At 38.1% G+C, this 27,416-nt stretch overlaps 1 protein-coding gene across 1 annotated transcript in view; it reads left to right on the top strand.

The window, feature by feature from the left end:
* LOC149071103 (patched domain-containing protein 3-like) overlaps window positions 1-27,416 on the top strand; it is a 75,503-nt gene that overhangs the window by 23,612 nt on the left and 24,475 nt on the right. The window contains exon 2 of the mRNA XM_089248165.1: window positions 11,223-12,236. Within this exon, the coding sequence (XP_089104291.1) occupies window positions 11,223-12,236 (1,014 nt within the window). The remainder of the gene's footprint in view (window positions 1-11,222; window positions 12,237-27,416) is intronic.

The following is a 27,416-nucleotide window of genomic DNA, read 5'->3' as shown; positions in this document are numbered from 1 at the left end:
TCGAAAAATTGCCAAGAATCTGTCTGTTTATTGACCTGAATTTGGTGTTGGAAATGTGATCTCTGTTATGAAATAATGGGCATTTGATTGATTACACAAGAAAGAATCACGAAGAAAACAATTCAGTGTTTTTACATCCTGTAGGTACTTTTATAGTAAACTACAGTACCTATAGTACCCGGTGCTGCCCGGATTACTGGGAGGATTGAAAAAAGTGACAAACCATTATAAAGGAATGTACTATTATATACATATTATATATATATACTGGCAGCATTAAAGAAGTGACAAACCGTTATAAAGACATATGCATGTCTTAAACGCATTGCTAGGGAACCATATTGAGAAACCATTGTTGAACGATAGATTTTTTCCCATTTCGGGCATTTGCCCAGCTCTGACGAATTTTTAAAGTAGCCTATCGTTCAAGTCGGGTTGTGTTTGGTATATGTAAAATTTTGCGACCATCGATCTGAAATTACAGATTTGTGTAGGGAACATGTGCACACACAGACAGACAGAAAATAAATTTTATATGCATAGATTTTTTTCAATCATTTTATACTACATGGTGAGCTTCTCCCGATCTTCATAGATTTGTAAAAGCTTTCCCCGTTCTATTCCTATTTAAAAAATTACTTGGGGGAAAAGCTTATTACTGAGTATTTTAAGAAAAAAATTCGAGTCTCGTGCCTGTTTTTTTTTTAAATTTCAGTGTTCTATTCCAATATGCCTCACAGCCTATACCAATTAGTTTATACGCGATTTCTGAGTATTATAAAAATTAGACGTTATTTTAGTATGGTTTTTCTTGTAATTGATCAACTGTTTAACTGGTAAATATATTGAATACTGTAGTTGATAGTTATATGTTAGGAAAACCTCATGTAGCATATAACAAAAAAAAAAAATTGAGGAAAAACCTATTTTTTTCTTAATTATTTATGTTTACGATAAATAAAAAAAAATTTATTTTTATAATTTAATTTTCGAAAACCATAGAAATTTTCTAAAACTACTGAGTCAATCATTCACCTTCCAAAAAACCATTGTTTCTTACCAAAAAAAAAAAAACCAATTATTTTTACTCATTTTATTAAGCATATAGGCCTACACGAGTATTGTTGTGCAGAAACAAAGTTTATACCGAGGAGGATCTACCTTTGGAAGAGTCTGGGAAATTTCGTTGGTTTGAAAACGTGTAGGGGAAAACAGGAGTGATTTCTAAATGTACCCCGGACCACTTGAGTGATGAGAAACTGTCCCATGGGCACCCTAAAGTTGTGTGAAAATGTGTCGTGGGTCGCTGAATGATTCTGTAAATGTGCCGCGACTCACTTAAGTGATCTGAAAATGTGGTGCGGGTAACGTGAGGGATGTGGGATTGTACCACAAAGTGCTTAAACACTCTGGAGCTATGTCGCGGGAAATTTAATGATCTCTAAGTATGCCGCGGGTCATTTGAGCGATCTGTAAATTGGCCGCGAGTCACTTGAGTGATCTGGAAATGTGTCGCAGGCCACTTGAGGATGTGCGACTGAACCGCAAAACGCTTAAGAGCTCTGGAACTATGTCGCGAGTCACTCAAGTTACCAGTAATTTATACAATTTATACAAATACGACACCACAACAGGCAAATTGCCCAACGAGGTGGCTGACTTAAGAACATCATGGATCCCCGAGCCATTTTTTGGAGGCCCTACTTACTACTGCTACACCACACATGCACCCCCATCCCCCCGCGGAACCCCCCAACGAATCGGTACATGCGGGAATGTGCGTGTACGTGTAGTGCAACCTGACGTAAAGTTTGTTTATGTGTAATGCTTGTTATGTGTAGTGCTGCCATCTGCCACCAGTTTTTCTAACTATGAGTGAAGTGTTATGGTTGAATGATTTACCGTTGTAGGACTGTTGCTCTCTGTGGCGAGACTTTTTAACGGGGAGATCGGCTCGCATTTCCGCCTTGAAGTTGGGAACCACAGAAAACCAACTTCAGCCGACCACTTTTAAACAATTTTCTTCGTGATTGTGAACTGCTGTTATAAGGACTTTTACTGTACATTTGCTTATTTCTTAGTCATGCACTTGTAGGGCGCACTACAACAAATTCAGTGACACCTCGCAGGACATAGTATCAAGCAACAGTTTAAACTCTGAACCATTGATTCTTAATCTTTTCTCATTCCGCACCCACATTGCAATAAGACTTACCTTCCCGCACCCCTTTGGATAATATTGTTAATTTTCAATTGTAAATGAGTGCCACTTGGTTCATTTTTACCTAAGTAGGTTTGAGGGCGTGGGCCACATGAGATGACCCCGAGGGTCACATTGGGCCCGCGGGTCATGGATTGGGCATATATGGTCTATGCAGTCGCCCCCACCCTCGTTATTCACGATGGGGGCATTACATTCCGTAGGTGTCCGCGAATATGGAAAATGCACGGACGGAACAACACAAACCATATACTTTTGTTTTTTTAGGCATTTCGTTTACGCTGATCCGTGCGGCAAAAGTGGAAGAGGGCATCCCATGATTCTCGGCGTCGCTTTCTGATAAAGTATTTTTTTATAAGGTCTTTAAACCGTTTCTTCTTCATTTCAGTTACAAGTTGTAGTTAGTAACAGTGGTATGGTCACAAGGCTTCATCTACCAATTTTTCTACACGCGAAAAATGTGCCATTGATAGGTCTATCTCATGTGAACAATTCCCATTACCGATTTATACACGTTCTTGCCAAAAATTAGAGCACCCTCGAAATTTATGAAAACAGTTCATGAAATTCTCAAGCTGGAAAGCCCACACTGAGGGTACGGTTGATATTATTAGTATTTTCAACTTCTAAGTTAAAGGTTCTTCTTGAGCATATTCGGCGGCAAAAAATATAAAATAATAAAAATTATTAAAGTGTCAAATTACTTTTTTTTCTCTTGGTTTCAAAAAATTAGAACAGCCGAAAGTTGTTTCAAAAATTAGAACATCTGACTTTAAAACGAATTATTACATGAATATTTTCATGCAAATTTACATCAACTTAGTGAAATTCGTGTTTTATGTTTTCGCCGGTTATGTATGTAAATTCCGAATCGTTTAGTCTTCGCAATACGGGTAGAAAAACGGGACATTTCTGCAAACGCAAAATTACATCTGTATTTGGTAGGACAGTATGAGAAAACGCGTGCTGAGAGATATCGTACGAATACATCGCAATATGGTTTTTCTGGCCTCGACAATGGATTTTATGCATCATGACATTGAATTTATGTCTCCAGCACAGATCAGGATCGGACCTCAATCATCGGCGCTATTTTAGAGACGATAGCAGCTGGTTTGCAATTGATTAGCTTCTTTTTTTTTAGAGCACGACTCCACAATATCTTGGTGGGATGATCATCAGGTACAGTCATCAGATACCGCGAAACCACAGAAGGCTTGATGATGTTGGATGGGCATTGCCGAATTCTTGATCCAAGTGCAAATTATAACCGTACCCTTAATTTGAGCTTTCCAGCTAGAGCATTTCATGAACTGCTCTCGTGAATTTCTAGGGTGCTCTAATTTTTTTGAAAAGGACGTGTATTTACGAAACTCTTGTGCTATGTTGCTCATAACGAACTTGTCTTCCATTTCTTAATCTTTATTATCTTCGGTTTCAGGAGCAGTCCACTCGATTAATTCCCTTTCTGTCGATTTCTGAATTGTGATTAATTAATTCTCCAATTTTTTATGTCCATATCTTTGAAACCTTCCTTTATCACCATATACTCGAAGCTGACTTCGAAAGCTGACTCCTTAGAAATGGGTGTGTGCTCGGACACACTATGGCTATAAGCTCTTCAAACACGAGATGACTGCTCCTATCCACTACTCTAGCAGAGACAATGATGGAAGATCAAACAGCTGAATACTAGATGTTGAGTCATATAGAAATATATAGTCACCGTACTCGCAAATGGGACTTTTCGGATATAGTTATCATTTAGTTATTGTTATCAGAAATCACAAGGTCCGATGTGATCACCTTAAGTGGCGTGGACTGCATTTCTAATGATCCTTGGAGCTTTGCAACCACTGTATTGTATTGAAAGGAAGGAAGATATTCAAAGACCATAATTAGGCTAAACCGAAACGCTGTAACGAAATAATCGAAAAGTTAAATTAAAACGAAAAAAAGACGTGTTTTTATATCAAATGACATGAAAGCAATCGGTTTCCTCGGTTGCTTCTCGAACTTCAGAAGCGATAAAAACATGTTTTCCTCTTTTTTACTTCCAATAATTTCCCCTCTTTTTCAAGGCTTTGCCAGAAATCCCAGTGGCGTATACGCGTTAAGACTAACATCGTTAAGTAAATATTAGTCAGGTAGAGCTCTCTCTGTCGTAAGGGTTATGTATACACACCAGGCGCTTATTAAACATTGTCTCAAGGAAATTCATTTCATGTCCAACACAATTTCCGTTATATCTACGTTATTTCTTTTCTTTATTTTTCCTTATGGGAGATATCACAAGCGTATTAGTCAGCCGACCAATCGTTTTTTTTAGCACACAAGTGTTAAGAGAGGAAATTGAGAAAAGAAAATAATTTTTGAGAATCCGAGAGACCTTGAATAACGTCTTATAATAAATTTAAACGTTGCATACGCGAATTCGTTAACGGCAATGTGAAATGTGTGTTTCTTGGACATTCTCTTTCCCCATTGTCTAGTTATAGTTCTGTTTTTGGTTTTCTGTTGTTTTTGCTGAAGGTTTGGCAACCATGGATCCTGCATAAAACGAAAAAAAGATGGTTATAGCATGAACAGTTTTGAGACTAATTTGTTCGCAAATTTTCAATGAATGTCTCTCTCTCTCACACACACACACACACACACACACACACACACACACACACACACATTATATTATTTACTTACATACTTTTCATTACTCTTCCTGAGTATCCCCCGTGTTCTTAAAGCCTACCCGAGATCAGGATGAGTCTCTACTAAATCTCTACACGTTTCTTCTCTGATCTTTCAAAATCTGTCAAGATAGTGCTGAAAGTCTGATAATATTAGGTTTATATAGTTTCAAAAATCACGCTTGACTGGTGGGACGCTTTGGTTGAGCTTCAGGAAATGACAATGACCAAAAAACGTGAAAGGCTAGGTTTAAGACTGAAATTTTGTTTTGACAGATGCGCTTATGATGTCACAACGACGTCCAGTCGATGGCATAGTTTTTTGTAAAATCTTTGCGAAATCCTGGGATTTGTGTGTGTGATGTTTGAATTCGATCATTGCTTAGTGGTATTTGTGGTTGAATGAAAGCATTACCGCAACCGAAACGGGGGAATTACATCGCCAAATTCATTTCTCAAACGTGAAAATCTCTGGCCGCAAAATTTATAGAATATTTCTTCAACCAACAGAAATGAAGTTTATTATGAGTTTAATGTTGAAATAACACTCACAAATCTGCGGTTTCCTTCGATGAAACATTCCCTCACAGGATATTGCCTCAATATGTGAACTTAGGTGTGTGTGGGTTTGCTTTAAATAAAACTACTTATGCGATACCTAATCTAAATTTGTGATCATTTTACGAAAAAAAATTATCATACTCTTTTCTAACTTGGATTGGCCAATTAAGTTGAACATTTACAAGGTTAATTAGCACTAAACTAAATATGGCCATGATAATTAATCGAAGGAAATTATGTGTCTAATGGTATGAAATCTCGTGTGGGCCTGAATGACCTAGTTTGTGAGGGTGTCGCGCGGCACTGAATAAATTTGATTATAGGCGTGTTGTGGGGGTCACTTACCTACGAAAAGTTACATAAGCTTTAGCTGATTACCCAGCATATACATAGACGTTAGTCTTGGTCAGTTGATGTAAAGGACCATTAAATCACAGTAGAAGTTTTGAAAATTTTATTTCTTGCGGAACCCTTGGTTGACTATGAGAATTTCCACTCAACCCAAACAAACGGGAATATTTCTGCAATAAAAAAAGTAGACATCTTTATTGCAGCACCGTTTAACAAATTTATAGCTTTTGATAATGCGGAACGCTCGGGTTCCACGTAACACTAGCTAGAAACGCATAAATTATACATTTAAAGTAAGTAGGTCCAAGTAGTAGGTCCAGTATTAGGTCCATTTTATATGAACCTATGCGAAAATTACTAATTTGTTTCAATTCCAATTGAACAATTTTCATCTTATATATTTCATTTTAATTATAATCAAATCTGAAAGTACGTCTGTGTTAGCCTATCCTCCCGTCTCCGCGGACCACGGTTTGAGAAACGCTGCTACAGTTTCATAGAGGAGGAGAGCAAATAACTATAATAGCATTTGCTATAATACTTTACTGCAGTTATTTGAAACCGGTGTGCGTGCCACACCACGTTTTTTGTGGAATTTCCTCTAGCTAGTGCGTCTAATAGCGAGAGCATTATGAATGTAAAATATATGCATTTTAGGGGATGTAATGCTGGTGTTTTTGTAAAGACTGAACACAAAATTATACACTCTTAATAACTGATTCATTGGGACCTTGATTATCCAAGTCTCAGTTATCCGGGGTACTTTTCATAAGTTCATTTTGAAAATTAGGTTTAGTAAATTGCAGTAAAAAACTTCACGTCACGACGAACTCGCTCACAGAATGCCGCAACGTGTAGAAGAGCTCCGTGAGTTGTGAGAGTTACGCGAATGTTTCTTAACCCTTTGAGCGGCAATTAGAAATGACTAAACCCCCCCTAAAAATGCCATCTTTTTAAATTAAGTATGCTTTCTTCCGATTTTCAGCAGGTGCAAACTAAGGGTATAGGGGAAAGTTTTCTATTGAGAAATGAACTTTACAAAATATATCACATGGCTTGTCAATGCTAAAATAAGAGACTTTTATTTAGTCCTTGCCGCTTAAAGGGTAAGCTCATTGCTCCCTGAAGCATTCAATAGTGTTCGATGGCAGAGGACATTATAAGAGACAATTTTTCAAAGCACCGTATGTAATCCTCGAAATGTTGTGAGTTGGGGTCACAACCTGCGGTCCGCGCAAAATGTTCCGATGGAAAAAGTAAAGCTGACCACATTTCCTTCATAAAAATTCTGGAAAATCGGGATCCATACACCCATAAATTATTGCCAAAAAAAAAAAACTGTCAGAGGTAAAAAGTTGCCAGTGTAATCCAAAAAATTTGTCAACGTTATATAAAGTAAACCAAATTATCTCTGAAATTACTGAAAAATTGCCAATAGCTGCTAATGGAGGGCTAAAATAAATCGCAATGAATTAAAATTTAATTCCCCCCCCCCAAAAAAAAAATCGTATGTGTTTGATATATAGGATGACCATATGACCTGTATTTCTTTTCGTAAAAAAATATCCCGTTATTTTCAACAAATTCCACTTGAATTTTTACCCAAAGAGGCAAATAAAGAGCCCTACATTTTTGGAGAATTTTACTTAGTCTGAGATCTTTTTTTTTTTCATTGGATATGGATTTTCATTGCTTCTGAAATTAATTCCTCATCAAATCTCAATTTTTTTATTAATTCTCAAATTATTTTCCCACTGAATACGGATTTTTCATTAATTCTGAGAAATTACTAAATTACTTTTTCAACAAACATAAATATTTTCATAAATGGGGACGGATCCTTTAAAAAATCAAATTGCGCCTCCTTAAGGAGCATCCAACTACGTTCGAAGGCACTATTCTTTAAGATGGAACTGGAGTGAAGTTTTATAATATTTTTGATAGAAAGTGTCCCAAAATAATGAAAACAATAATAAATTTTGGACAATCAAATGTCATTTTCTGTGAAAAAGTCATTTTTATGTAAAATTCATGCGGTATTCGAAACGCGATTGTGAAAAATTATATGAATGGAAGGTTTCATTATTTTCACAGTACATGGTGGGTGGTGGTGCAGGTTATGAACAAAAAAGTTAAACGATTGTATGGTATGCTTATAAGTTACACTCAAATCTGTTAATGTAATTTTAGATATCGTCTATAAAACACTGTAATTAGACACATATATAAGATGGACCTCAGATTTTGGTTCATAACCAATCTTTCAATGCTTGTAGATCGCCACTGAATCTAGATACTCTGATGAAAATGTTAACACCTCTCTCTTATAAGGTTTTTCTGCTCTTTCCAAATATGTGCTTAGTTTGCTTGATAGGTTTCTTCTTCAATAATCAATTATCCACCATATCTCGGAAATGGTTAGAGATAGGACAGGGTTGCTACTGTGTTTTATGTTCCACTTGGATTCGTCTATCACCTATTTTCGTTTGGCAGATTATTCACAGTTCACCCTGTGTATGTGATAGACCTTAGATTTTTGTACGAAAAAAATCGTGGAAATACTGTGAAATAGAAATTATTTAACGTGGAATCCCCACGTCACAGAATTCCCCGAATTTGCGTCTCTGGGGCCATTCAAGTATTACGTCAGCATCGATGGGGGGGGGGGGTTCCGATTTGCTGACTTTTGATGACAAGGGGGGAGGGGGGGGGGTTTGGATAATGCTTACGTCATCAACCACCCCCTTTTGAAGATATGAAATATTCTAAGCTGCTGACGAAATTTTGCTAAAGGGGGGGGGGTCAAAAATGGCCAAAAATCTGCTGACGTAATACTTGAATGGCCCCTTAGGATTCAGAGGGGCAGGGCTGATGACGAAATTTTGCTGACAAGGGGGGAGGGGGTCAGATTTTTGCTGACTTTTGCTAATGGGGGGGGGTCAAAAATGGCTAAAACTTTGCTTACGTAATACTCTGACATGACGTGAAATCACGTCACGTCAGCGCTGTATGTTTCGGCCTTTAGTGTCCTATATAAACAAAACAAGGCTTGTTTTGGAATCACTTCAAACAGGTCTTTCGTGAAAAAATGGATAAACATAAATCCATACTTTCTTCCGAAATGACGTGTTCAACCTTCTTTAAAAATCATAGTTACCCCACGTTGGGAATCACGGGTCTAGTCAGATTTCAATTATGACAAAGGAAGAGAATCCATATAAGGTGATGGATGAATCGTTGAAGTGAAAGTGGAAACTGCACAAGTCCGACAGGAAAGCAGCCATTCCTTGAACGGTTTTTGGTGCTCGCGTGAGTCCCGTTTTGTGTTTTCTTCTCAAGAATGATGTCGTTCCGTCTCCACTGGGGATAATCACGACCAAGAGACCATGACGAATGAAAGGCGAGAGCGAGAAATTTTAGAAATGACGTGAATTTAGAACTGAAACCTGTTACAAGATAACAATAATAAGATATTTGACAAGCGACTCTCGTGTCGACGACTCCGTGTACCGTTTATGAATACAAATCACGGGCGGTGACGTAAATAATCACGTGAAATCATGTAACCGTGAATATAAGAAAAAAATCCAAGTATTTTCATAAGTCGTTCATATTTTGCTGTTATATTATGCTACGGTACATGTGATAAAACTGTTATTAAGCATAATCCCCAAGCGCACAATCATCTAGGAAAGTTTGATAATTTTTTTGGCGATAATTATGCATAATACTCAAGCGTCGCTAGTAAATAATAAAAAAAACTTATCACTTTTACCGGCGATTATGCATAATTATTTTATTATTTATTATTACTTCTCCAGTGTAAGTGCATTTCATGCCTTTTCTGGGGTTATTATTGAAAATAAATACCCCCGAACGTTGTTGGTTATAGTTAGGGTTGTTAAATGGGAGTTGATTATATCGGGGTGCGGTTGTAGAATTCAATAAATATTAGTTTGTTATATCGGGGTCGAATTCCACACCCACAAAAACTTGTAAAAATTTGTTAAATCGAAGAATTTGTTAAATTAAAGTTCGTTATATTGGGGTAAGATCGTAAAAGTTTGTTAAATAGGAGTTTTTCGGGTGCGATATTGAAATTTGTTAAATGAGAGTTTGTTTGTTATATGGAGGTCCGATTTCAGAATTCGTCAAATAGGTCTCAATTATAGGAGTTATTTCGGGGATATTCAGAAAAAATTCATTAAATCCGGTTGACACTGGCTCATAAGTACGGTTATCTAAGTAATACATCTTATAACGGCAATGGGACCCATCTAACATATTTCACCAATACGAAATGGCGACTATGCATAATAACTAGCACATGCGATGAATTTAATACGATTTATCATGTTCATCAACGACGCTTGGGTATTATTTATAATCACCGATTAAATTGGTAAATTTAGGGAAAATGATCAAACTAAATTTAGGGAAAACTTACCAAAATTTTTGACGATTATTCATAATAATTGGTTATTATCATAATACGACTTACTACCCATAGCAAGGACAACCTGGATGTTTTTTTCCCCCGACATTTTATTGACATGATTGTAATGTTTTCCAATGTTAACTATGCTTAGATAACGAATTGATGTGTAGTTATGTTTCTCTGTTATCTTTTCTATAATCGCTATCTTTTCTCTAATTGGCATGTTACAATACCATCTTTTCGGGACCTGTGAAGTGGCGCTATTAGGCTCCCACAGCCGAGTGCTGCCTCTATTTGTTAACTCGCGGAGCCCTTTTCCTTATATAATTTCTATGGCGGAGCCCTGTTTGACTCCAGGAGCCCTTTTTGTACATAATTTTTATGGCAGAACCTTGTAGGGCTCTCTTATTTACTTATATCTCAAATTTACTGATTCATTTTATTTTCCTTGAGTCGCCGAGGAGCCCCTTGGAGGCGCACACGGAGCACCGGTTGAGAACCGCTGCTCTAGCCGAATATGTGACCCTCTGGTTGGTGGGCTCTCGGGAGTGTTCGTGGTCGCACTGGGGGGTTTGTGTTTGGCGGGCAGGGGTCCATTCCTTTGTTTGCCTGTGTGGCCGATATTGGGGCCCAGTGGGGAAAGATGATCTCATAATTCGGTGGTGACCTTTCAGTTAGAAATTCCTTGGAATATGGACTGGATTACCGTTCTGTTAGGATGATATTATCATAATAATCAGATTTATCACATTTAGCCTACCGTAACATATATACAACTGCTATATAAAAGATAATTTCATAAATGTGATAAATTTAGGGAAATTTAACAAATTTACCGAAATGATAACGGTAAATGGACTTGTCACATTTACCGTGACATATATAATGGTCTTTCTAAGGTAATTAAAATAGTGTTCCTGATGGAATGTCGAGCATGAATTCATTTGCTTTTTGTTTCTTTCAGAAAAACCACACAAGCCTAACATGAAATGCGACTGCGTGGACCGTCTAGTCTCTTACACGTTCCGCAGTCTGGGGTACAAAGTCGGCCGGAAGCCAGGATACTTCATCATCATCCCGATCCTGATTTCAGGACTCCTCGCAACGGGGATGCAGAGGATAAAATATACCGACGATCCCGAATACCTATTCAGTCCCATAGACGGGCCAGCGAAAGACGAGAGATGGACCATAGAGACCTTATTCCCGATGAACCTGTCGTCGGACTTCGATGTCGGCAGGATGACCCGGCTGACGCCTTTCGCGAGGCTTATGATCGAAGCCAAAGATGGGAGGAGTATATTTGACAAGGATGTGTTCTCGGACCTGAGGCTAATCGACAAGATGGTCAAGAACATATCCGTGTGGTGGGACCACAGGTCGTGGACTTACAAGAACATGTGCGCGAAGAAGAACCGGAAGTGCTTCGTGAACGACATCCTCGAGTTCGAGGACCGGCTCGACGACATGGAGAATGGTAAATTCTCCATAGAGTACCCATTGATGATCAATGAGGTCACCTTCAAGGTCTTCTTCAGTGCAGCTTTCCTGGGTGGTGTGAAGACGAACGAATTGGGTATGATCGAGTCAGCGAGGGCTGTGAGTTTGTTGTATTTCCTGGATATTAACAGGAGGACTAAAGAGAGGGCCAACAAGTGGGAGGAGGCCTTCCTGAAAATGATGGAGGACGTGGAGTTCAAGTACATCAATGTCGCCTACTATACCTCGCTGACTCTCGGTGCCGAGCTGGAAAGGGTCACCATATCCGTCCTGCCTCTTTTCAGCATCACAGTCGTGATCATGTTGGCGTTTTCCGTGTCCACTTGTATGATGATGGATTGGGTCAGGAGCAAACCCTGGCTCGGAGTGTTCGGATGTTTCTCTTCGGCAGTGGCTGTCGCGGCAGCTTTTGGACTTACTGTGTACTGTGGATTGGAATTCATAGGATTGAATCTTGCGGCACCTTTCCTCATGCTTGGTAAGTCATTTAGAAAATTTGACACGTTTAAAATTTTACACTCTTTCTTTGAGGGACAGACAAACCGTGTCAGAGTTAACCAATATGAGAAATTCCGGCACGACTCATGAAAGAAACAAATCTAGATTCAAAGAAACGTAGAAATGAGTATTTTTTCCTTTTTTTAAAGGATCGCAAGGTATTTCGATTACCCCCCCCCCCCCCCCCGGAACTTCAAGTTATCCATCTGCCTATTTCTTTTTCAAAAATTGCTTACTTAAAGCTGTGGAATTTCTTCGATGTACTTTACGGACCCATAATTAATTTTAAAACATCCTAAACTACTGTATATGAATTTATGCAGTTGGATATTAAAAGACAATACGGACACATTTTCATTTTGGAGCTTGAGAAGATGTAACTAAAAAGTTGAAATCAATATTATTGCATGGATATCCAACTCAAAAGTATGTCCGGCTTTATATTTAATTTTCTGGGCTTCGTATGTATCTAAAGCGAAACCCCCACTAAATTTCCGCATTTCTACAGTAAAATTGGCAATTTGAACACTGATTTCTAAAGGGATCATCCTTTGCCTGGCCCTCAAAGTGATGCTGATGATGATTCTGACGTCTATTCAAAAAGCCTCATTATTGGGAGTATTGAAAATGTGGCAAAAACCATTATGAAGGAATAAACTATTTTATGCATAATACTGGCAGCATTAAAGAAGTGACAAACCATTGTAAAGGCATATACACTTCTGAAACGCATTGCTAGGGAATCACGGTAATCAAAGTAAACGTTCCGAAAGTGATTGTTGAGGCAAAAAACCATTGTTGCCCGACAGTTTTTCGTCCAGAAAGTCTCGCCACAGAGAGCAGCAGGCCTACTACAATACCATTATTCAATCATTACACTTCACTCATAGTTATAAAAATTGATGGCAGATGGAAGCACTCTTATACACCCAAGAAGCATTACACAGAAACAAACTTCACGTCAGGTGCACAACACGGACATTCCAACACGTACAAACTCGTTAGAAATTCCGCAGAGGAATATGGACGAGGTGAATGTCTGATTTAGTAGTAGTCCTATCACATCTCTCGTAACATTGAAGAGGGCCGTAAAAGTGTTCTCACACCAGGCCGTTAAATGATCTAGTCCCCGGCCTTGTCCCTGCATGCGTCGATGATGACTTCTACCGTAAAGTACTTACTGTACGAATAAGGTAACCTTCCCGACGGGACATTATTATACAATAATCGGCTAATCTTATCCAAGGCTAAAGGATTACAAATTCCATAGACTAGACAATAATTACTAGAGCGGATAAGGATAATCTTGCTTGTGTGTGTACCATCAGCAGTAAATAAGTTGAAATTCTTTTTTTGAGTCATATCGATTACTGTCTGCGATAATTGCAAGAGAAAACAACGCCTGCTAGTGGATGCTGCTCGAAAGCATTAAAACAGGAAAGGAAGGCTGTCGAACTTGCTTATAAATTCTGATTATCATTGAAATGAAAGCCCATGGAATTCCAAGGTTAGCCAGTTCTAAAGAGCTTCGTTGTTTCAAAAGTTTTCCTCGTACAACAACAGGCACTTCTTTGTGTAGAGTTTGCTTTGCTATCGAATGAAACCTTTTCATTGGCAGATGATGAATCTCATTACCGCTGAGATCACTAGCAGTGTATTAATGATGCATCATCATGGGGAAATCTTTGGAAGGGGCGAGCAAAAAAAAACTCGAATGATTGCAGATATAATGTTACGCAGTAAATGTGATAAATCCGGTTATAATGCATAATCACCGACCATTTTTGTAAGTTTAATAAATTTATTTAAATTTATCACTTTAATTGGTGATTATGCATAATACCCAAGTGCAGTTGGTAAATTTAATAAATACCAAAAAAAAAAGATCACTTTTACCAGCGTGCATGGATTACTTGGCCATTACGTGTAATCGCTGGTAAAAGTGATCTTTTTTTTGGTATTTATTAAATTTACCAAGTGCCGTTGGTAAACATGACAAATCATACTAAATTCATCGCATTTGGCCGGTTATTACGCATAATCACCATTTCGTATTCATAAATATGGTGAGTCGGTACCATTGCCGTGATGAGATTCACGTTTTTTGGATCATAGTTTCCAAAACGTTTTGTTCCATCGTCCTCTTCTTCGGAAAATGTTTTCTCTCTCCTCGCCCCCAACTCAAGCGAACCTATAAGATCCTATGTTATACCCGTAGCTTCTGTCGCCTACCGGACCATCACGGGGCGATTATTGCCCACTTTGGGAGGAACTGATTTAGATGACTAATTAGAAGCTTGTGAGCCAGAGTCTGAACCGGATATAATGGACTTTGATTTAACGAATTTTTCCGAACACCCCGAAATAGCTCTTATAATTAACTTTTATTCATACGAATTCTGGAATTGAACCTCGATATTACGAATTCTCATTTCACAAATTTTTTTTGATTTAACGAATTTTTGCAAGTTTTTGTACGTATACAGTTAGACCGCTATATCACAAACTTCTGTTTAACGAATTCTACAAGCAGACCCCCGATAGAATTAGGCCCCTATATGACCAATTCTACAGTCGGACCGCGATGTAACGATCTCATAATTAACAAATTTTATGATTGCGCTCCGATTATTACGTACCATTCTGTCAAATTACCATTACGTATATTTTTTTAGCACTTATCAAATTTACCAACGACGCATTATTTATAATGCGGGTATTATTTATAATCATGGTAAAATGATAAATTTATCAAACTTGTCGGACGATTGGCGATTGCGAGTAATAACTGGTTATTATGCATTACAATCGATTTATCACATTTACCATAACATATACATGACTATACTGACAGTCAGAAAAAAATGGTTTATGGTCAGTCCGTACTTGAAAAATCTCACCTCGATTGATTTGAGCCGCAAAATATTACGTCAAATAATGACGAATAAATCCCCGGATTTACACTGCATTATTACATACCAACGAAAATGAATTTAGTGCGTGCACTTCTCGCCCCTCCCTAACGACATGTAGCCAACCAACCGTTAAATTTGTCCGCCATCTTGAGTTTCTTACTTCTTTACCTTATCCCGGCCCCGATATCATTGTTAAGGCACTAGTTGTGTTTTCTTTGCACATTTCAAGTTATCGTAGAAAGTGAGATTTGGCTTGAAGCACTCTTTCGAGCATCTAGGTCGCCGATTAACTGTCGCGCTTCACACACATACCTTTATAGCGGGGGGGGGGGAAAGTAGTATATTTTGCTAGTTATAATAATATCTTCGCCATGTGCTCGATTCGATCACGTGATTAACGCGGATGTACGAGGCGTCACGTGTCAGAGATCTGTCTCGTAATGGCGGGGCGTTCATTTCATTTTTATTGACTACTTTCACGTGTAAGTGTATGGGTATGGGGATCCGGAAATTTCGCCTGCCCTTGACTGTGTAAGTGGCCAAGTAAGTGACTGAGTATGTGAGTGACCAAATAAGTGACTGGCTGTGCGAGTGACCAAGTTATTGTGTGAATGATCATATGAATAAGTGTGTGACTAAGTGATTGACCGTATGAGTAAGAGTGAGTGACTATGGCTGAGCTAATGACAATATATCTGAGTTAATGATTATATGTCTGAGCTAATGAAAATATGTCTGAGTTAATGAAAATATATCTGAGTTAATGATTATATGTCTGAGTTAATGATTATATGTCTGAGTTAATGACATAATGATCAAGTGAGTCACTGTATGGCTAAGTGAATGACAATATGAATGATCAAGTGAGTCACTGTATGGCTAAATGAATGACAATATGAATGATCAAGTGAGTCATTGTATTAGTGATCAAGTGCTTGTCTGTGTGAGTGATCGCATTGAAAATCAAGTTGGTGACCAAATGAGTGACCGTTGTCGTGGTCAAGTTAGAGACCGTATGAGTTATCACACTCACTCGATCTCTTCATATGGTCACATACTCTCACTCGATCTCTTCATATGGTCACATACACTCACTCGATCTCTTCATATGGTCACATACTCAGTAAGAAATTGAGTGAGTGACTCGCTCACTCACTTGCTCACTCATTAACTCACTTAATCAATAACTCACTTGCTCACTGGTTCACTCAGTTGCTTATTCACGCACTCAGTATGTCACGTTGTTGATGAATTGCTTGGCGGTGAATTTGCGTGGCGGTAAATTTTCCCAGCGGTCGATTTCCCCCTTCGGTGAATTACTGGAGATGAATTCTCCGCACACGAAATTTCTCATTTTACAGAAAAATGTTTGTCACTAAGGTAGTTACACATACAGTATATTCACAAATGGTGTACCACGAGGGATTTTAGGAAAGAAATTACGATTGAAAAAAATGTTTCTCGACAGATTGAGGCCGGGTTGAGCCGCTACCGGGCTCAAGAGATCGATGGCGATCCATCAGGGGTGTGTGTGTGCCACGAAAAATATTTGGAATTCCAATCTCTTTCTCAAGGTTACCGCAATCGTAAAAAAAATTTGAGACTTTTCTTTAGGTAACGATTTTCCACATAAAACTATCATAATGCGAAATTACCTGGGGTTTCAGACCGGAACACGCACTACTTTAGAGAAAAATCACGGGTTTAATGATCACGCAACCCTTCTTATAAAAGTGAAATTATTCGAGAAAAATATCAGGGAACCGTTTTCCTCAGGCTTGAATCTGAATATCCGTTTTGTGTATATCTCAAAAACGACGAGATTGTCACGAGATTTTCCTATAAAAACAAACTCTCGCGATTCTCGCCCTTGAAAAAAAGAACTTCCTTCAAACACAAACATTTCTTTCTCATGAATTTCATTAACCTTGGTCTTAAAAAGATAATTCATGTAGAAAATGGTCAGATGACATCTCTCCTCTCTCTCTCTCTCTCACTCTTTCTCTCTTTCTTTCTACGTCTTTAAGGTGATGCAGAAAGAATTCATCCTCTATCTACTTTAATATTAAATATAATACGTATAGGTGTATTTAAAGAGAATTTTCTGCTTCAAAAATTAGTAACTAGTATGCTACACAAAACCCAATGAATCATACGAATTTTGCATCAAACATATCACAAGAGCCCTGGCAGCGTCAGATAACATGAGTCTCAAAAAGCCAAAAAAACAAACACAAATTCACATGAATCCCGAAAGTAACAAATCACATAAGATCCGACAGCGATAAATCACACGTGCATTAATGACAACAAACAACACGAGAACTGACAACAAGAAACCACATGAAATCTGACAGCATCAGACCTTATAAGCTCCGACAGCACCAAACTACGTGAGCCCGAAAGTTCCAAATCACATAAGTTCTGACAGCAAAGCACCACGAGTCCTGATAGCAGCAAACTACGCAAAGTCTGACAGTATAAAATTATATGAGCTCTGAAAACAACAAACCACATGAACTTCGACAGTTAAAGGCAAAAAATCATCACGGGCATTTGACCAATATAAAATAACCAATGTGATCATAAATCATATGAGATTTGAAAGCAACAAATCACATGAATTCCGACAGTAAATTACCACAAAAGCAGCAACAAACAACATGATCCCTGACCTTCCGGTAAAATACCGGAGCTCTCTGACAGCAACGAAACGCCTGAGCCCGACAGCATACAACCGCATGAGTTCCCTTAGTTTCAGGTCAGACGAGCGCCGAAAGCTACAAACCACATGAACTCCAACAGAAAAAAAAAACACGAGTCTTGAAAGCAAAAAAAAAAATTCCAGCTCAAAAACAGTAAATTCTGACAGCAAAAATATTCACATGAGTTCCAGCAGTTTCAAGTCCCATACGAGCGAAAAGCTACGAACCACATGAGCTCTGACAGCAACAAACCCTCATCAACCCCAATAGCAAAAAAATCCCATGATCCCTCATTCTTGACAATCCAAAATTTCAAACGCAGTACAGACACAATCATATGGGATACACAATTTTAAATACGTTACTGGAGTCTAAATGTGAACATCGCTATTCGTTGTTTCTAGCTTAAACGGAGAAGTAGACTGCCGCCATGTGAATAGAACTACCGGAGCGGTCTTTCTGACCGCTGTTTGCAAGAATTCGTGATACTGCTGTATATGTTTTTTTAGGGAACGGGAGCCCCTGTACCCCGATCCCGTGAAAAATATTATGCTCATATATTTTCGAATTTACATTGATTAAAAAATTTCGGAATTCAAGTTTTTCACGACAATCAAGTGGCACCTCCTCCAACTCAAGAGTTCCGATAATGCAAAGCAATAAAGGGTTACTAGGGATGCCAGACTTCGATAAAACAAGCGGGCTGGGGCAAGGGTACGTACATTGCTTGGTATGTTCATGAATTATTGAGGACATGTTTCACGAAAAATTCTTGTTGGGGGGGGGGGGGAATCAAGTGACCCGAATCCTTAGGGTTTCATCCCGCCCCCATCCCAGCTGTAGCAGTTGAGGGATTTTACGATTGAAACTGAGATACTGAATTTAGTACTAGCAGAAAGAACGTGAGGTGTTGTCGTCACAATTCTGTTGCTTTTGTTTTCAAGTTGTTGCAACAGGCAAAAAATTTTACCATAGAATTGTATAATTACACCAAAATAGTTGTGTTGTATACATACAAATACAACGCCACAACAGGCAAAATGCCCAACGAGGTGGCTGAGAAAAAGATGTCCATAAAACTATGGATGTCATATGTTTAAAAAATACAGCAACCCAATTAAAAATGCAATTAACAAAAATTATAAACAATATATACACATGATAAAATATTATACAACGCCCATAAAGAATACTTATGGTTGTCTTATTGTAAGTATGGATAGCTTTTCGATTTACCCCAACATGTTTATCGTATTTCTTTTTGAACGTGTCAATTGTGTTACAATTTACTACCTCCGGAGGTAAGCTATTCCAACCTTATTAACAACCCTATTAGAGAAAAATTCCCTGCGACACCATAACCTTGTATTGTCCCTCACCAATCGATACTGGTGTCCCCTTGTAAAAGTAGTCGATTGGCGGTGTACTAAAAGTTCATGGTCCATCCTATCCATCCCATTGAAAATTTTGAACACTTCGATCATATCTCCTCGACACCTGCGTTCATCCAATGTAAACATATTCAAAAAATGAAGTCTCTCTTCATAACTCAAGCCCTGTGTGCCAATAAGGACACGCGTAGCTCTTCTCTGCACCCCTTCAACCAAGTCTATGTCCCTCTGTAGGTATGGTCTCCAAAACCTTACAGCATACTCCAGTCCAGGACGAACTAAGCCTCGAAAAAGCGGAAGAATGACTTTAGGAGAACGCGAACAGACCTTTTTGAAATTGAGACCAAGCATTCTATTCGCTTTTTTTACAACCGCTGAACAATGTTCAGAAAACCTAAGTCGCTCGTCAATGAGAATTCCCAAATCGGTGACTCTAGTTGCATCCGGGATAGTGACACCATTCAACTCGTAAGAGAACCGTGGGTTGTTCGAACCAAAATGAGCGACCATGCACTTATCTACGCTAAACGTCATGCTCCATTCATTTGCCCATGCTGCAATCTTGTTTAAGTTGGTCTGGAGCAACTCCCTATCACTTTCATTTCCGATTACCCCCATTAGCTTCACATCATCTGCGAATTTGCTAGTAATTCCATCGATACCCTGATCGAGTTTATCGATAAAAAGTGAAAAAAGTATGGGGCCAAGGACACTTCCCTGAGGAACTCCACTTGTGACGTCTGTCCAACCAGAGAATTCCCCGTTCACCATAACTCGTTGCGACCTATCTCTTAACCACGATTCTATCCAATTCAGCAAGTTGCCCCCTATTCCAATCTCGTGTAAACGCTTCAAGAGTTTGCCATGTTGGACCCGATCGAATGCCTTCTGGAAATCAAGGTAAACAACGTCGACATTTTTGCTCTTACCCAAAGCCTTAGTCACGTAATCATAGAAGCAAAGGAGGTTAGTTACACATGACTTCCCCTTCCTGAACCCATGCTGATTATCCGACAATACATTATTCTCGTCTATCCACTTCACAAACATGCAAAGACATAGATTACTTGAATGCATTCTACCGCTTTTTGGAAATTAGCCCGTCTTTTTTGAAACACCCTGTATGTTTGCTTACTCCTGAAATGTAACGAAGCACTGGCAATTCTATACTTTATTTTTAGGAGAAAATAATAAATAATTTTATTTCCTAAAAAATGCATTCATGGTGTACTTAAAATTTGGATGAAAAACAATATTTTCAAGAGCGCTCAAAATGACCGCTGGGTAGTGTTAACGCTCTTCGTCATCTTTCAAATGTGAGCACCAGTGAAAGCGACCAATGCTACCACGTAATTTGCATAATTCTTTTTTTTCTCGTCTTTCCGAATGGAAAAAAGACAAAAAGTAGAAAGAAAGAAAGACAAGGAGGTGTTTAGGTCACTAGTTATACAACTTGGGTAATTATAGCCATCATGTCGTCATCTGTTTCACATCGTACGATATTCGAGACATGCAGTCTGTGGTTTCGGCAAATTCGTTGCGACATTCTCCAACATCATTATGACATGCAACATTTTCTTTTTCCATGCTGTGAAATGCGCATGGATTAATTACAAAAAAATGTAATTACGGCTAATTATCGGCACACATCTAGTTTTTTTTCACGCGTAACTCTTTGAAAAATACGTGTGAAATTGGACCGCAGAGAAGGCATGAAAATTATTTATGAACTCATTAAATAACATTAACATATTAAACCAGTGATTCCAAACGTGAGCGTTAACGCCTTCTGGGGGCGATGGAATGTTCCAGGGGGGCGGTAGAGACTACGGGTATAAAATAGGATCCTATGGGTTAGATTGCGTTGGGGGCGATGGGAGAAAAAATTTCTGAAGGAAGAGGCGATGGGACAAAAAAGGTTAGGAAACTGTGTTAAACGAATGCAATGAAAGTCTTCAAAATGATAAGAAATAAAGTGAAATAATGATAAAGTAAAATGATGAATTAAACACAATTGATAATTGTTATCCTTTAAAATAAATTAATAAGTCTATCATTTGGTAATTGAATTATAAAAATTAGATGCGTTTATAAAACGTACTGATATCATTAAAGAAAAATGTTTTGAAGGAGGGCCGTAGCGTACATACTTTCTCGCTGCCCCGAGGCAGACATTTTCTAGGGGCCCCCCTGAAAATAATTATACAAAATAAGTATATATTTTCTGTGCTCGGGGCCCCGGTTGTTCCAGCCTTGTTACGGCCCTGTTTTGAAGAAATTTTTGAACATGGGGTGGATTTAAAATTCGAAAGAAAAGTAAATTTGTTATATTTTTGAGGATTTTAATAATTTTGATATGGTTTTTAATTTCGGTAATTAAATTTGAAATTTTTTCAACAATTTGGTAGAGAATAATATTAAAACTTTTATATCATTAATTAATATCAAATTAATACATTTATTCAATTATTTTATTCAGTGGCCTCTAAAGATAACTTGTTTTTTTTCACGGGAGTCCCATTTTCAGAACCCCAAGGAAAAACCTAAATACTTTTAAATACTTTATGCACACAAAATTTCAAAATATTTTCACAAATATTTACATTCGTATTTTTAGATACTTTTACGTATTTTAGGTATTTCCCCACTTAAATTTCTGAATACTTCAGATATTTTTGACAGCGTAAAGTTTTTGATACCTTATCATTTTTAGTAAATTTAGATTTTTTTTGATACTTTAACGTTTTTAAATATTTATGGTATTTTTTGTACTTTCGTATGTTTGCAACTTTTACACGCTAAATAATTTGTTATTTAAAATGTAAAAGTATCTAAATACCTAAAATGGTATATCTAAGTACTTTATTTTTATATTTTAGATGTTTTACATTTCAAGTTATACAATATATTTGGGTATCTTTTTTTACCTTTTAGATAGTTTAGGTATTTTCGCATTTTACACACTTTAGATACTTTCAAATTTTAGATACTTCAGTTATTTTCAAATTTTAGATACTTCAGTTATTTTCACATTTTTCGTAGTTACCAACTTTTATGCATCTTATTAGATATTTTTAGACATTCTAGATATGGAGGAAAAAATACGGATATATCATATTTGTACTATTATAAAGTATATATGTTACAGCCGAAGCCCAAAATCGGCCAGTTCGCGAACTGGCTGATCAGTTGACCCGGCGAATGTCCGAATTTCGGGCTTTGACCAGCTATTTCGGAAGTGACAGGGGTAATCCCTGAACAAATAAAACGCATGATTGAGGGCCATCGCAAAGTTGGCGTATTTTTTGTGATAATTATGGTCATTTATAATTATGGCTAGCAGTGCCAACCCTAACGATCATTTCATTTCGTTTAATACAGTGTACCACCCAGGCTCTATCGACCATTGTTAATTTTAGTTATTGCCCCGGATGAGGGGGCTGGACGGTGTCGGGTGCTTTATTATGCATATAAATAATACATGAATATAAAGCACATTTAGGGAGAAAAAAGTAGACGCAGATTTAAAAAGTTACAATTACAAAAATTTTCCCAGTATACAAAATTTATGTCTATGGCTTTGTAGCTCTAGTGAGCCCTTTGTTGTTTACCGTGGCTGGGTGCAAGTTCCCGGACCACGTCTACTCTTCTAGGCGTGGTGGCTCTGGTGAGCCCTCTACCTGGGACAGGCCAGATCCTGGACCATGTCTTCTCTTCTAGGTTCGGAACCCTAAGAACAAAGGAATCGGAATATCGATATCTTAGGGCAGGGGGTTCTCAAACAGTGCCCGACAAAGGTTTTTTGAAGAGATTATTTGTTAAACTGCGCTGGGAAGACGCGGATAAGCGTTGATTAGGATAAGGGTCCCCGCGTGGGAAGGGGGAGGGGGTTTGAAAATATCTGTCTTAGGGGATTGATATAGATGTTATAGGGATCTCCAGAAACTTTTTGCCAGTGTCAACAGGCCGATTTCAGGCCGTAAGTTATCCCGGCCAAAAAATACGAGTTTCACCTTTCAACTACAGTTTTCAAAACTGTATTGCGTCAAGGTTGTTATCGTTAAGAGCAAAGTACTTAAAGGAAACACAATGTGAAATAAGTAAATAAAAATATCCGCTATTAGTTCTTGATTATTTGAAATCGAAGGAAAAGAACAATTAAATGCTTTTGAAGTTCTAAAAAAATATAACTTTGTTTTTTTTTTCCTGCTGAAATATTCTAGATGAGATTTTCTTTTTACCCAGAGATGGAACAGGTTTTCCTGATAATGATGACAGCTCGTCAAAGAAACTAGAAAGAAACACACACACACACACACAAAGGCACATTGTGCCCGACCTTGAGTAAATTAGCTAATTATTATCATATTTTTTCCCTTCGCAATAAAAAAAAAAAAAAGTAATATTACGCAATATTATCATTATGATTGCTAGTCAAGACTGAAAACCCCATAGAGTATCTAATTACATAAATGTTCATTTATTTATTTATTATATAATGCAGTACACGATGACCGAAAAGCTTCTGAAAGAAAAAGCGCGTTTCATATAGAGAGAAATTGCATGTCATATGATGATTAATAATAATAATTATAATTATTTACCGTTTTGTCCCGGATAAGTGAATTATCAATTTTTTTCAAACTACGTTATCTATTCATTTAACATTGTGTTTTCCCCGAACAATTTCGATTACTATGATGACGTAAAAATCGATTGATCACTAAACTGAATTTTTCAAGGAATTTGCGTTTCCCGAGAGGAGAATGTTTCATTATTTGCAGTGCCCATTTTTGATATCGTGTCTCGAATATTTCTAGGAAAACTCAGCTTGCGTGGACGTTGGTCGCCCGAGACCAATAATCAATATGTTTTTGTTTCTACGGCCCTCCTGGTACTGCGATGTTCCATGACGTCACGGTGGTGCTATAATATAGTATTTTTCATCGATTTTAAAATATTCAGTCCTGGCCAGACAGAGGAAAAAACCCTTTTTAAGAGGTCATGGCCGCTCAACAGTAATAGATTGTATTTTTGTCCTCATTTCTTTGTCTTCACTATGCACAAAAAAACTATCTATAACTAAAGTTGCTGTCAAACCTTTCCCGGTATAGTGGCTGTCGCTAATTTTCCAAAATTTTTACATGTTCTCCCTGAGCTTTAAAAATCTCTACGTGACTGAGCCTACGAAATTTCTACATGCTGTCTCTGAACTTCCAAAATTTCTGCACGCTGTTCCCGAACTCCCTTTTCCAGAATTTCTACGTGCTCTCTCTAAGCTTCCGAAATTTCTACATGCTTTTCTCAAGCTACGAGCTTCCATATTTCTACAAGTTTTCTCTAAATTTCATTTTTTTTTTTGGTTGGCTTGTATGGGGGGAAGAACCTACTATGCCCTTTCCCTTGCGTACGCACGCCTCTACTCTCGGGAGCTTCCAAAATTTCTACGTGTTATCCCTTAAGCTTCCAAAATTACTACATGTTCTCCCTGAACTTCCAAAATGTTTACATGCCATTTTTTCTGAGTTTGCAAAATTTCTACATGCTCTCCTCGAGCTTCTAAACTTTTTACATGCTCTTTCCCTGAGTTTCAAAAATTTCTATATACTCTAAATATTATATAGGAGGGGAGCTATACCAGAAGTTCTGGTTTGGGTCCTATACCAATAATCTTGTCCCAGAGAACTTCCCGGGGGGGGGGGGGGAGGATGTTACCAACGTCACAAGTAATGCGATACATTCGTTTATGCATTGCAAATGCGTTTAATATATTGATTGTAAAGAAATGTTATCAGCCGTAAAACACTGAATCGAATCCCCATTAACAACGTGAAATGATGAAAGATTGGGAGTAATAAGTTTACATGATTTAGGAGACCAGAGTCTTAGGAACTTTGAGACACCATCGATTATGAACGTAACCTTCGCACAAAGGGACAGGTCGTGCATGTTAATTTTGTCCATATCCAAAGTATATTCTAATGTATGAAACATTATATCCAACGTCCATCAACGAATTCCTCTCTCATATCGTCAGAAAACGTTTCCCACGAAATCAGGTGCGTTGGTTACGTGAGGAAAACCCCGTAGACTTAACAAGTCACATTGCAACAGCTTCGCTTTCCTCTTCATGTCTGTACGACCTTCAATAATATTATTTTTCCCCTTGGTTTTTGAGGATAGATGCGAGACATCACGTAGGTGACGACAGTTCATCAGAATCATCATCATTTTCACCGGAAGGATGATATTTTCCTCCCTCGAAATTGACGACTTCATCTTCAATCGACCCTCGCAATATTATACCGGAGGCCCATAAAAGGTAGGGAGGAAAAAAAGAAAGAAAAGGGGCCCCTTCCGCCTTCAATGGCGGTGGAAACGTAGACCGACACCGGTGGTCGCCCTTGGCCTGCTTCGAGGTCCCTGGGGGTAAAGTAATAACGACCTCAAACACTAACGCTTCCTGAGCTTTTATACTAATATGAGGGCCGTGTTAAGGGTCAGTCGCTCTTTTTGTCAAAAGAATCTCGCGAAGGATTTGTATTCAAGAATGGCGTTAATGTGTAAAGAAATAATATATTGTATATTGATTTCTTTTATATTAACAAGTCATTTTCTACGTCTTTACTTGTTTACGCGAGTTCAAGTTCTCGTGGATGCGGTGCTCAGTGCCGTCGGTATGAAATTCCAAGGATGAATATGAATGGCATGAATTGGAGACAGATTTCTATCTCAATCAATCATGATCATGGGATTTTAGAAATGAGAAATATGGGAAAATGATTTCTACGCATCGGAAATTATGTCTAGAGAATTAGCCAAGAACACGATTGAACCTTGAATTCTATAATGTATTGCTTCTGTTTAATAGTTCTGAGTGGATTCAAATGTGCGAACGGGATTTGGAATCGACGCAGACTCTTGACTCGTCCATCTTATAGAAGTTGGCAGGTCAATGGTTTGGTTATGTTTCCTCATCGGCCTTGGGGCTGAAGTACATCTTTTAAAAAAATAATACAAGTACAAACACAAAGGCCATAACAGGCAAATTTCCCAACGAGGAGGCTGCAAAAGGATGTCAATTTCTATAACCAAAATACAGCAACCCGATGTAAAAGCATATATATCTCGAAAATAATTAATAATAATGTGTATATATATACTATACATAAAAAGATTATGGTTGTGAAAAAAGGGTTTCTGTCCAGTGTAATACGGAATGGTCATTGGTTCCGAACCTGCTTGACCCCACACACACACCAACTGCGGTCATATTGCCGTACGGCAATTTCCAATCGATGGAGTTGGGTCGGAAATTAACGCGCCAGCTATGGGTGGGTCACCCGAGGCTCGGTAGGTGAAAAGAACTAGTTTTCTATGTTTCTCCTCGGAATCAAACCCGTGGACCCTGACGGTAACCTTCATGGTGGAAGACGAGCATCTTACCACTGCACCACTCGGGCGAAACGTCTATTAACCAATTTCCACGACAAAGTTGAATCAAATTTAGTGATTTCAACTGTCGCGGAAGATTTTCAGCTTCGTGAACTAAGAGGGGTATAGGGAAAGTGTACCATTGCGAAATAGACAACTAAATACTAGACATTAATAAATGGACATCTAGGCTTGTCTGTGCTAAAGAAAGAGGCTTTTAAAAAGGCGAGACACCTCTTAAATGCCGCTTTAAGGGGTGAATGCGTTAGATTTACCGCTGTGTGGTTATTTGAATGCGTTAGATTTACCGCTGTGTGGCTATTTGAATGCGTTTAGCGAAAAAAAAAAAGATGTTCTCTCTCGAAAAAAAATTTTTTTTGATATTGGAAAGAAATTTAGTTCAAATTTTTGTCTATAAATGGCGCTGCACGAACTCCATGTAACTGAAAATATGCAAATCAAAATCCTGTAAAACGCAGGTTGTACGATTAACAGACAGACAGACATGACCGCTGACCGCCCAGAGAGACCATCTTGTACGATTAACAGATCATTTCTGAATTTTTCTTGTTAATGTTGCTTAAACAGGGTTTTCATCGTGATGTTGACATTGGTGGATACAGGGCCGGATTAACCCATATGAAGGCCCTAAGTATTCAAATGATTTTTGTGCCCCCTTTCGTCCAATTTACTCCTAACCTTAACCTATAGCCCT

The sequence above is a fragment of the Pholcus phalangioides genome, unplaced genomic scaffold (assembly GCF_987345545.1).
Source record: "Pholcus phalangioides strain wild (caught in Gottingen) unplaced genomic scaffold, Ppha-v1.0 ptg000019l_1, whole genome shotgun sequence".
Lineage (NCBI taxonomy): Eukaryota > Metazoa > Arthropoda > Arachnida > Araneae > Pholcidae > Pholcus > Pholcus phalangioides.
This window is presented reverse-complemented; position numbering and strand designations above follow the sequence as displayed.